The sequence below is a fragment of the Castanea sativa genome, chromosome 5 (assembly GCF_040712315.1).
Source record: "Castanea sativa cultivar Marrone di Chiusa Pesio chromosome 5, ASM4071231v1".
NCBI lineage: Eukaryota > Viridiplantae > Streptophyta > Magnoliopsida > Fagales > Fagaceae > Castanea > Castanea sativa.
The window spans coordinates 56336306-56349472 of record NC_134017.1 but is presented as its reverse complement, the minus strand read 5'-3'; the positions used below and the strand labels follow the sequence as shown (position 1 = coordinate 56349472).

At 35.7% G+C, this 13167-nt stretch overlaps 1 protein-coding gene across 1 annotated transcript; it reads right to left on the bottom strand.

Moving 5' to 3' along the window:
- Positions 1 to 842: 842 nt before the first annotated feature.
- LOC142637444 (uncharacterized) lies at positions 843 to 10367 on the bottom strand. Its single transcript, XM_075811717.1, has 4 exons — positions 9623 to 10367; positions 8323 to 8547; positions 6008 to 6388; positions 843 to 1485 (listed from the first exon to the last, which is right to left on the bottom strand). Exons 1-4 carry the CDS (start codon positions 10358 to 10360, stop codon positions 1018 to 1020), a joined length of 1812 nt encoding a protein of 603 aa, XP_075667832.1. The 5' UTR covers positions 10361 to 10367; the 3' UTR covers positions 843 to 1017.
- Positions 10368 to 13167: the final 2800 nt, after the last annotated feature.

The following is a 13167-nucleotide window of genomic DNA, read 5'->3' as shown; positions in this document are numbered from 1 at the left end:
CCAACTAGAACAAGACAGAAATCTAGTATAACCAAAAGTAGACAAGCATCTGCAATCTTTATTTAGTAGAAAATGTACAACATAGGATAAAGCGTGTTATAAGAAACACGGACTCTCCTCAATCCATGTTATAAATTATCAATGCTTTGGGCATGTTTTTGACTTTCAGCACATACACTTTGGCATTCCAACTTTCACAAGTATGTGAATGCATTCAGTCAATTACCTATTTTTCCTTATGCAGCTCGGTCAATTGCTCAATTGCGTAGAAAATAACTTGTGAAAGTAGTGAACGCCACTATTTTTTAACATGAGAAAAGTAAAAATGTCCATATCTATTGAGAATGTATCTCATATAGCATGTATATGCACTCTTGAGAGTAGTGAACCACTTTTGTTGCAATATCGATGTTCAAATGGTTGTTGAAAATTAAAATACAAAAACAAAAAAATTATGTGTGAGCACATGCGGGCAGGCGTGTGTTTAAATTATATATATATAGAGAGAGAGAGAGAGAGAGAGAGAAAGAGAGCATCCCGTTTTTTGATTTAGTGAAGTTGACTTCATTAGTAACAAAAGTAATGAAATTCAACTACTATGAAGGAAGAAGGGTAAGGAGCAGATGTTGTGTACCGGGATGTTGAAAGGCAAGAGGAAGTTCCTTAAAACCGCCTGACCATCTGAAACCACTGTGCCCTCACAATTTTGTTACCCTCCAAAGGGTAAGGCTCCATTGCCTATATACATGTCTAAAGTCTAAACCTTTTGAGTCAATTGGAACTATAGATTGGCAAGGGTCATTAGCTCAATCCAAGTGTTCCATGTGAATCATACAACTTAATTCATCGAATTTTTTCTTTGATATTTCTTTTAAGCAAAACGAACATTCTTTCTTTATATTTTGTCCATAGCTCTACTAGATTAACAAACAAAACTGCCTCTTCATTTGTGCTGTGCTAAAGGAAAGTTCACAAATGGGAACAAGATAACAAAAAAGGTAGGCTGTAAATTAGCAGTTAGCTAGCTCGAAAGTCCAGAAAAAGCCGCAATTTCTGCACCAGGAGCTCACGAGTGCCAAAAAGAGGTTTACCACTGATGATCCAATCCTTCTCAAGAAGTCCTGCTTTAGCACTATTCAGCATTTCATCATGGAAAGCAGACACAACAAGGTAGATTGAGGTCCTCAAAACATCAGCAATGGCATATGCTTTTGAATGTAGAGGGCCACCTCTCTTCTTACCCACTGCACCATCTATTCTTCCAGTGCTTGATGTTGCCCATTTAATTCCAGCTGGCCCCATCAAATGAGGGGGAGATTGAATGTTGGTCTTCTTCCCCATGAATGTCTCAACAGCAAGAAGGCAAGATAACAGTGCTGAAATGACTGCAGCATTACTACCAGAGAGCTGAGCAACCCCAAACCTATCTTCTCTGTGTGAGCAGGCAGTCAGTGAGGCAACTGTCCTGGCAGACCATGCACATAGCTGCATAAAGAAGCGTCCATCACTAGGTTATATAATTATTCAAATAGCTGCATAATGAAGTTTCCATTATTAAGTTGTACTATGAGTCAAACTTTGACGGAAATTAGCTGGCATGTTCTTTTTTTTAATCTTGGTTAGAAATTCCTAAATCTACCCCACCCCTGGCCACCCCAGATCTCAAACCAAAGACCTTGCTCACCCCTTGGGACTTGGCACTTTGTACCTAGGGAGGCCAGAGGTGCCATTGAACCATTAAGGTCATTGGTAAAATTAGCTGGCATGTTCACGCATTTATAAACCCAATATATTATAAATGAATAGTATATATGAGAAATTCATGATGCACAGACCATTGAAACCTAAATTACAATTAAAATTTATGAGAGATTCATCGCATGAACTAATGTATGCTTATCTGTGTCATATACAGAGGGAAACTGATGTGCATTGCAAGGATTTCATCAATACAGAACAGCAAATAGAGTTGTCAAAGTTCAATAACTTCAATTCTGAGAGGAAAGAATTTTAAAAATTATGTGCACCAGCATGTGCACACATGCAGACACACACAAACCAAAACATAATGTGCTTATGCTAAGAAATCATCATATTTCTCCAACATCTAAATGGCAGAATGGTTGACCACTTACTCAGATCTAATGCACAGAGGATTCCTAACTGGGAACCATAGAAGAATTCACTGAATGTGATCTTATGTGCGCAGAACAGCCTGCAAAGTAAGGGAAAAACCCATTTCTGCAGTTTTCTCTCCAATATCTAATATGAAATTATTAATATTATCAGATCTACTGCCTAAAAGATTCTGAGGACCCCTTTGAATCATTAATAGAATGTGATGACCTTGTGCACAGACAGGTCTCCCAGAAGGCAATTGCAAGCCCATATCCAGCATTTTTTGGTGCTCTGTCAATGACAAAGGAATATCAGCTTTCAAAAGATAAGCAGTCTGGTAAGTAATGGCTCATAAAACACCTCTACTTCCCATCCTAAAGTGTCAGACAAACTAAAACTTTTGGACATAACAACCTTATCAACCATCCTTTTCCTATCATCCACCGACACTTAAAGACTTTCAAACTAAAAAGTAGATTTTCAGCACAACAATTGCTCACTAAAGCTAGAGAAAAGAAGTATAGCATTTGATTGGCATCATCCCCCTCCTTATCTTCAAAGGACAATCCTAATTCTCAACAATCTCCAATGGTTTCAATATATCTAGACACAATTATGAATCCACCTCCTTAAGTCTTAACACATTTCTCTCAAATGCTACATGAAACAGGTGACCTAAACTCAAATTTAGAACCCATAACCTTAATAAAGTATGTACAACAATACAGAGAGACAAGACAGCCATTTGAGTAGGGAAAAAGAAATTATGTTGTCTGTAGAGAACAGATCTACCTTGACAGAGTACCAACAGGCTCCCAAGAGAGAAAAAATGAGTGTGGCAGATAAAAAAAGCAGCTAAGAAGTTGGATCCCAAATTAATTCTAAAAAGAACAAGAGAGAATCTATTGAGTTTGAAACCCAAGATAAGTTAAAATGACTGACAGCATTATGTCCTAAAATGGAAGTAACAACACTGATTCCATACAGCCAGAGCACATTCAAAAGCACAATTTTTTTTTAAGATAATTAAAATATGCTGCTAATCCCGTAGTTTGAACTCTTTCTACCCTAGACCCCCAAGCACGTTATGCATGAAAAGGTGCCAGCATGTAAAAGCACAAATAAAGGAGAAGAAAGATCTTTCAAACAGTATCCATCACAACTAAAATCTTACTGAAGATGATGGCATGCATGCTCTAATCTCAAGGAGTTTAGAGCCACATTAAGAACAATCTAAATGAGTTTTGCGAAGGTGCTCTCTGTGATAAACACTTTTGTTTATGTTCCACACCAGTAAGAACTTTAATCAACTTATACCATAAGCCTCACTTTTTGATATTCAAAGAAGTGCACAAAGTCCTGGTCAACCTGTACAAGACCTTCCATACACCTTTTTTCTTGGAAAATCTGACCTATATAGGTTTGGAAAAGCTAGCCCTGAACGCAAGATGAAAGCAAGAAACATAAATGTCTCCTTCTTAAGATTAGGAGGTATCAAGCACTTAATTAAGAAAATATATAGCATTATCACCTTGGTTAAGAAAAATATATCCCCCAACACCAGAAATTGGTATAATGACACCTTTGTCCATGTTACTGCTAAGGCAAAAAGATTTTGCCCTGATGCCAGTGCCAAACCTTTTTCAAACAAGGTTTCTTTATCCCACTACTACAAAGCTGAAAATTAAAAATAGTTTCTTTGGACTAGCTCTTAGACCCAGAGATTAAAGACACCAGTGATGAGTTGCAGAAAACACTAGCACACACACACAAAATGATGATAGGGACTAGGATTTTATAATTAGCAATCTTATAAAGGAACAAGGAAAACTTTTGATTGCATACAGATTTTTATCTTATAAAACATATTTCAAGTTGAGTTGAGTTTAAAACACATTTCAGGTTGAATTTTTCACCATATTTACTAGAGGTATTTACACAGTGTTCCTAATGCCCAGTACTTATAAAGATTTGACCTTCAGTTGTGTAAAATGTGTAGAATATTAAGTGACATCTTGTCTGTCAAAACAAAGGTTAAAAGCTTATTTTTTTGATAAATGACGTAAGAATATTATTAATAATAATAAAGAAAATGCCAAGACGAGTACATTGGGGATGTACTATGGGTACAAAAATCAAGAAACAAAAGAACAACGGTCAAGAAAAATAGAAAAGGAAGAACAAGAAAAATGAGAAAAAACCACACTCCATTCAAAGAGTGTGTGTAAGAAAAAAGACTTAATCACCAGCAAAGATCGTTCACAGCCCTCAAAACTTCTAGCATTTCTTTCTCGCCAAATGCACCAAATCAAGCAGTGAGGTACTAATCTCCAAACATCAATGTGACGATGTCGCGCAAACTTTCCTTGCCAAGCCTCAAACACCTCAATAACAGTACGAGGCATAACCCATTGAATGCCAAACAAACAGAAAACCAAAGACCACAACTCCCAAGCTATGGTGCAATGAAGTAGAAGATGATCCACCGACTCCCCACACCTCTTACACATAGAGCACCAGTCAAGAACTATCATTCGTCTTTTACGAAAGTTGTTTGTTGTTAAGATCTTACCTAAGGAAGTAGACCAAGAAAAGAAGGCTACCCTTGGAGGCGCCTTCGATTGCCATATCATTTTCCATGGAAAGGAAACAAGATTATGAGGGTATAAGGAACTGTAATAACTTCTAACCTCAAATCTTGTATTCCTTGCAGACTTCCACCAAACCTTATCTGGACCAAACCCTCTCACTGACGAGGAATAGACTAGCCCCATAAACCAGTCAAAGGCTTCCTCTTCCCAATCTTGTGGTGGACGACGAAATTGCACATTCCAGTGAAACCTCCCAGCAGACCAATAAATGGCCTTGAACAAGATATATCAGTCCATTTATATACTCAACTCTACTAAGCCTTTATCACATCTGACTGATGTCACAACAATCCTTTACAAACTTATATTGGTTCACCATGAAATTCTTTTTTTCTGCATATTTCTTGTATAATTTCCATGTACTAGGGCTTCAACCTTTTGTTTTTAGAATCTTGATATGATGTTAGTGTTCATTACATATTAATAACAAAAAACTAATAAATTAATTGCGAGTTTGGGAGATAATAGCATGTTGGCAAGGCAGGTTTGGGACACAGAAACAGCGCCACTTGGAAAGCTGTTCCTCGTTGTTTGATGTAGTGTATCTGGGGGGAAAGGAATAGAAATTTTGATGGGTGTGAATGAATAATTGCAGATTTGAAGTTCCAGATGATCAGAATGTTATTTGAGTGGATGCTGGCCACAGGGACATCCTCGTTCTAATTTATTGGAGTTTATAGATCATTGTACTTTCTGATTTGCAATATGTAGTTCATCTAGTATAACCCGTGTACTTATGCATTTTTTCTAATAAAACGTTATCAAAAAACAATTTAGTCAAGTCCCATCCACACATCTAGTATAGAGATCTATCAAGTGCAGATCTTAAAGTCAAAGTTGGAGTTTACACCTGTGTGTCACATTTGCATTAGAAAGAATTGAAATTTCTGTTACACAGCAGCAATAATAAATAATATTAACAAATCATTAAAAGGAATTCTCCCTACAATTACACTTCACAACACTACTTTATTCAACAACTTGCTTGAAGAAAGGTAGAGTCATAAAGGAGGTCCTCCAAAAATTCTCGGACACTCGTGATTTTGGGAGGTTGCAAAATGTGCTTGCACATAGGTAAGCAAATGTGAGTTTAAAAAAAAAAAATAGAATTAGTCTGAATAAAAGTAAGCTTTTCACTTCAGGACAAGACACCACGATGAGCTTCAACAAATAATGCACACAAACACACATACTTGTGCATGTACACATCCACAAGTGCAAGCAACAGTGATTTTTACCTGAAAGTTTTTCAGTGGTTCGCAATACTTGGATTCCAAACGGGAGTCAGTTGGTGAGAGTAACTGTTTGGACAGCTGGGGTTTTTTGTCAACAGAACTTTCCAAACCTTCAGCCAACTTTGATGCAAGCTTTTCCAGAGGCCTCAAGCATACAGCTATAACTCTTTTGTAAGTCTCACCTGTTTCTTCAAAAAAGGCAGCTCGTCGCCACGTATCAACATTCTTCTCACAGACCATACAGAGATCAAGATATGCAAGATATTGAAGAAGAGAATTTGGGTTGCTATCCTCCAGGGCTGCAAGGAGATGCTCACTTGGATTTGTTTCTGCTGCTGCCGACCCTTTGGGTGGTGCAAATGTGAACCTCTTTGTATGTAGCACCTAAATTGCCACATAGTTTCAAACAATTAATGACTGACTTTTAGAGATAACAGGAAGGATATGAAGCCAGAAATAGCTGGAATAAAAAAAATTTAAACAAATCAGTGACAGGTGCAATTCACATGGAATTTCTCACCCATTAAGGATTAGAGAGAAGAGGAGATATTTGTTTTTGTGATTAATAATGAGTACAAAATGTTATTAGAAGAGTATGCCAAGATGCAGGTATTCTAGTGTTTCCATTGCAACTAAGTTCTCATTAACTCTCCATTAAAAGCAACAAGCTAGAAATATATTACTATAGGTCTTGCCATTAAAAGATAAATGGATTTGCTTTACAGGTACGTCGACTATACATAGATAAGCAGATGTACACATAACCATACTTATCAAAAAAAAAAAAAAAAAAAAGATGTACACATAACCATAAAGGATATTGAGGAGGAAAGTTCAATTTGCAATAGAATAAAACTCATCATAATACAGCAGTCAGGTTGTATGGACACGCAACAGGTTACAAGAACAATAAACAAACATGTTGAATCAAGGAAAGATGGTAAGTTCATTTGGTAACTCTACTGTATTTGCAATTTGAATTCTAGTAGAATACATTTCAGCAAAATATATTGTTTTGAAAAATAATTTTGGTATTATGCTAAAATTCTTACCAAAAAGTGATTATGCTAAATGAAATTGCATGATAATCCTTAATTTCCGGGATTCTCATTTTTATTGTAAAATGCATTTTCCAAAAGAGAAATAGAGAATGCATTTTCAAATACCTACTTCAAAGTAGAGTTAACAAACCCAAAAAAACAAGGAAAAATGCATTCTCAACTCTAGAAATTTGTGAAATGAATTTCATGTAGAGTTACCAATCATAGCCTAAATAAACATATTCTCACATGTATAACCGCAGTAACATGCTCTTTTTATTTTGTGGGTGGGTGGGGGGGGGGGGGGGTTGTTGATAGATACCAGGATAATTCTTTTTTTTCCGCAGAGGAATTCTATTGGGGATCGAACCCAGGATGTCTGGGTCTACAGTTCATCCCAAGTCTCCAACCACTAGGCTGCACCTTGACAGGTTAGATAAGAGGATAATTCTTTAAAGAGAAAGGAATAACACCCAGGCATAAAGGAATAACAAACATTAATTTGAGACAGTATGTAATACATTAAAAAAGTCTTTCATCATTATATTGAGATGATTAATGTGTGTCTGCTGCACCTCAGTGGATTACTGAAGTGATAGAGAAGTGCCCCTGCTGCATATATAGATGCAGGACACATAAAAAATCAACAGCATTGTAAATAATATATTCTTCATTCAGAATTTGATCAGAGAATAAACAAATAACCAAACATGATAGGGAAACGGCTAAGAAGATGAATATAATTATCAAAGTTTAATAAACCCTAATCCTGTTCATGTTCTCCCTGTTCCTCTCTTAATAAGTACATATGTTCTTTCTGTTTGACTAATGGAGAAATAAAGAAATTAAAAAAAAAAAAATGTATATCCAACTTATAAAACTGCTATTCTTTGGGTCCCAAAATATATAGTCCAAGCAAAAGATTTTGAACTAGCATACAGTTAAATAGATATTTACCACAAAGCTTGAGCATTTCAGCCATGATTACAGTTTTTCCCTCTTTTATGCCTTGTATGATTCTTTTAGTCCAGCAGAGGAAAGATGGAATGAAAGTGAGGGCATTGGTCAGGGATAATAGTATAATACAACATGCAAGACATGATGTACCTTGAAGAATCATATAAATGACATGATATGCAATGAGGATTAACAACAATGAAACCAGCTACTAGATGATATGAACATCAATGGATATTGCAATTACATGAACTGTGTCAGTTGACCACCTGCTAAAGCTAAATGATACTGACAAGAACAAAATTTACAACTAAACTATACCCGATGTAAGTGGTGACTTAATTCCCAGCATAGAAACACTGCAAAGCTCCCAATGCAAAAGGTGATTTGCTCAGCAATGAACTTTCTCACTGTAACCTGACCTTTAAACTGATCCAACAGAATTGATCCTAGAACAGCTGAAAATAGGTAAGTCACACCCGAAAGCTTCAAAGCCCGAGTAATAGCCAAAGGGAGCCCCATCTTGAAGCTGAAGAAAGGTGGGCGCTGTTACAACCAGCAATTAAAAGTAGAGGCCATGAGTCTCATAAGTCATAACTAGAAAGCAACATACTCTGAGAATAAATGACAATCTAATTTATAGCTATAGATGACAAAATTGCAGTTTGGTTCTGCTCATGTTTCATCTTTTTGAAAAATGAGTTTTTTTTTTTAAGTTGTACCTAGAAAAAAAAAAAGTGAAGTTAAGTTGTGCTTTGAACCCCTATGCCAAATGGGCAGACATAAAATTCTCAACTAGAAATCAACTTTTTTTGCTATGATGCAGACTAACAGGCTATTCAACACAAGGGTAAAACCTGATGTTTTGAGCAACGCATAAACACTATAGTAATCAAAGAGTGACAGAAAATTTGATAAGCACCCAGATTTCTCCCAAGCAACAACAAACGGAAAGTGAAGAGCAACAATGATAGGTGCAAGCGGTCGTAATTACTGATCTGAACATCAATCTAGCCTGAATTTGTCCCATATCACCAGGAGAGAATTTTTCAAGATGATGTGTGCACACACAGTTACTAACACCAAATCTTAGGCACCATATCGAAAACAGGAAAATTTTAGTGCAGCATGACCCAATACTAGATAGGCACTCATAATTTCCTGGCATTGACCCCAAGACTATTGGTAATTTGAAGAATATATAATCATTTTCTCTGACAAATTTCAAAGCTTAGAGGAATATGGCTTAAAATATGAGCAAACACAATCTTTCCCTCTTTTTTCCACAATCAAAAACATCACACCCTCATTTTTGCTAACCCAGATGTCTTTAGCTATGATGATTACATCCTATAGTCAGAATCAAAGCCTGCAAGCAGTAGAAAATATATCTTCACCTGATCCCCTATGCATTCCAACATTTAATTTATCATATAATACTCTTTTAACACTTCATACCCAATACTAACAGCATATAAAGAAAAAAAATACAAAAACATCCATAGCCAAATGTGCCTATCACAATTATTTTAACCAGCACAACATGTAACACCAAGTAATAACAAAATCAATCAAAATATTCTAAACCTTTTAGTCTCTCAAGTCTCCCTCACATACTGACCTGAATAATGGGAAACTCCAAAACCCATCTGTGCTTATAAACATAAAACAAGCCGTAAAGCAAACCAAGCAGAAAACCAATGAACCCCACTTTGCCAATTAGCCAGTCTCCATCAAAGCCACTGGACTTGACCCAACACACAGACACTAACCCCACAAACCCAGACACAGCACAGGCAGCCACAAACAACACAAAGCTCAGAGAAACCTTAGCCCGGGTCCGAAAATCCGGCGATAGCGAAGCCGAAGAGTCCGAAACGAGAAAGAATCGGACCAAGCCGAGAAAGAGCTCAAAAGGGTAAGCAGGGGAATGGGGATAGGGCAAGGAGACGAATGAGAAAGAAGCAGAGAAGAGGAGCTGTGAGAGGTGGAATGTGAAGAAAGTGAGGAGTGAAATGAGTGATGGAGCAAAAGAGAGTAATGGGTTTTTACTAGTGGAAGTGGTGGTGGTGGTGGTGGAGGTGAGTGTGGAGATGAAGAAGGTTTTGAAGAAGAGAAAGATGGCGGTGGAGGGAATAGACTGCCATATGAGGAACCCTAAGAAGCGGTTCTTGACTACGATTTCTGGTGGTGTTGTCAAGGACATTATTGACATAGTTGTTCTTTGTTTTTGGTTTTGGTTTTTGGTTTTTGGTCTTTTTATATTTTGATAAAAATGTGTCTGTTTGATGATGCTTTTGGTTTTTGTTTTTGCTGGAGAAGTTTTGAGAAAGAAGACTGTAGAGTAGACACTGGACATAAAGACAGTGGTGGGGTTTTGAATTTAGTTGGGTTTGATTTGTTTTGCACAAGATTCCTGTCTTTTTTACTTAATTGTTAAGGAGTCAAGTCCTTAAAGCTTTTGTGTCATTTTCGTTTGTATAATTTTCTTCATTTTCGAATTGACCCCATTTTTAACAAGGTTTTAGTAATTATACCCATTTTATCTTTCATGTTTTTAAGGGTCCCTTTAGTTGGCTAGAAAAGGGGAGAGAAGAGAAGGGGATAGGAAAAAATAGGGGGAAAATTGTGTTTAATTGGGGAGGGGAGAAAGGAGATAAAGGTGGAGTTTGGATACAAATTCTGCGTTTCCACGTCGCGTTTTGTTTCCTTTTTTTTTTTTTTTTTTAAACCCAGCCACAAGGTTTGACTATTCAGCCATGAACAGTGCACAAATGCATTGTTCATGGGTCCCACAAATTTCACTTTTCAGTAACTTTTTCATTAAAAATGGGTCCCACAGTACTATTCACACATTTAAAAATTATTTTGCTACAGTGTTTTCAGTTTTCAGTTTCAGCAAAATAAGTTCTATCCAAACGGACTCAAAATGGTGAGCACCAAGAGTTTTCTCTCCAATCCAAAATTTGGGAGAAAATTTTAAATAAAAAAAAAACTTAAATAATACCAAAGTAGATCTCTGGGCTCTCACATGACATAAGGGGTAGGCCCATGATAAGTCCCCACATGTATGACCCATCCCTTATGTGAGAGCTTGGAATATTGCTCCAAGGTGAAAAGTGGAAGAGGTTAGGTTTGATAGGAAGTTACCCATATGCCCTCCTTATTTTTAAATATTTCTGCTTTTTTTTTTTCCTTTTTTAGGTATGTAATGTTTTTTTTCCTTAACTTTTAGCTTTTTTTTCTTTTATACCATTAAATTTCATTTTTCTTGGCATTAGAGGCATAGGGGTAAATTGATACAATATACTTTTTATCCTCTTTTTTTTTTTTTTCTTTATTAAACAAAAGAATTTTTTATTCCTTTACTTTTCCACTCCTCAACCAAATACTATGAGAAGAAACTAAAATCTCTATTATTTTCCAATCTTTCCATCTCCTCTTCATTTTTTACCTTCCTAGTTTTCCATCCCCCAACCTTTTTAAGTATAATGTTTAAACTCATCTCAAAAGCTTGTATTCTAATTGAAATAACAACTTTTGTAGACCTAAAAAAAATACAAACACACATTGAAGTGTAATATCGAGATAAAGACAAAGCAATAACAAAAATTTTCATTACAACTTTTCCCCAATCTGGTTTTTAAACAAAGCAATTCTACAATCATACAATTTTTTAGAATATTTTTACAAACCACTAAGGTGATAAAATTCTTATTGGTTTTCATCTAAACTTACCATTGTTGAGATTTATGCCCTAAAATCCAATTTATTGGCATGTCATAAATAATTAAATTGTTTAATTATATGAGACTATATATAAATGAACTAATGGGACATTATCATAGTCCATGAGATGCATTGTATGTGATTTATGTGATTTAGTCACAGAAGATGTAAATCACAAGTTTCTTGTAAACTCAAAATGTAGTTCGTAGTCGATGATGAAAATGGGCATTTCATTTGCGAAGACTATAACATATCAACTAAGATAATTTGTCTTGATCATGGAAGTGGAGACTTGTAGTTGGTATGTTGATATGTTTTAAAAGTTAAAACATATTGAACTGGACCGTTGTGAGATTTATTATTCTCCTAACGACTGTCAATTGAATAATAAATCTCACGACTTCTATTAACATCAACTCTAAATCCTAAGAGAATAATGAACCTGATCATGAGATGTAGGTTGTTTTGATATATTAGGAGTGAGATCTATTAGTCACGGTCAAAACCTCAGTATGTTGGGCAGCCGCATTTAGTGTTGATGGAACATATATTTTCAAGATGGAATTCATAATCTCTTAATGGAGATATAAAATCTTCCCTTGAGATAAGTTTAATATGTTTAGTTATTCAGAGTGTTGGACCCAACCACTTTAGTAAGGAGTTACTACAGTATATATTTATAAAATTGGATTTCATAAATATATGATGAATAACATAAAGGATTAAACCGAGTACTCAAGGATTAAGATGTAGTATTCTTCAAAGTGGCAATCTATATTCATGATTTTGTATTACTACGAATATTTTAATGAAGGGGTTGCATGTATAATAAAGTCTTGGGATGTAATTTATAGATAAGACTTAGAGTGCAACTATATTTATATAGTACAACTATATTTATATAGTAGTATTAAATATAGTTAATAGTAACTTTGGACTTGTCAAAAGTTGTCGGAAAAACCCAAGGCCCATTGGAGCTAGTGTCTTATTGGTCCCTTTTGGTCCCACTCAAAGCCACACACTAAAGCCCAATTAGAAAGGCCCGATAGGCCAGCCCAATTAGATAATTAGTTAATTATAAGGGGAGAAACATACAAAATTTTTAATGGTGAAATAAGAAATGGTGTGTATGTGAAAGAGTGACACACTTTCATTCTCCCTTTGAAAACTGATTGAGATACCACACATCTTAGGCGTAAAGTGGAATTGGAGTGAAGATTAAAAGTATTCTCGAGTACTTCAATATTTGGTTTTGAATTTCATCACACCAAGGTACGCTATTTTGTTCTTAAATTCTGAAATTTACATAGTTCATGTTATCAATCATGAATGAAATAGATCCTTGTTTATTGCTTCCGCTATGTGTTTTGTATGAGATGCAAAACCAGTTTTTTCCTTCAACCATTGACATCACTTTTTTACTTATCAATAACCACT

Excerpts from the sequence above, each read along its gene's own strand:
- LOC142637444 (XM_075811717.1), bottom strand. The coding sequence starts at position 10,360 with ATGTCCAGTGTCTACTCTACAGTCTTCTTTCTCAAAACTTCTCCAGCA. Across the intron at positions 6,389-8,322 it reads TAAGTCACCACTTACATCGG|GTGCTACATACAAAGAGGTT; the intron begins GTATAGTTTAGT and ends GTGGCAATTTAG. Across the intron at positions 1,486-6,007 it reads AACCACTGAAAAACTTTCAG|CTATGTGCATGGTCTGCCAG; the intron begins GTAAAAATCACT and ends TTCTTTATGCAG.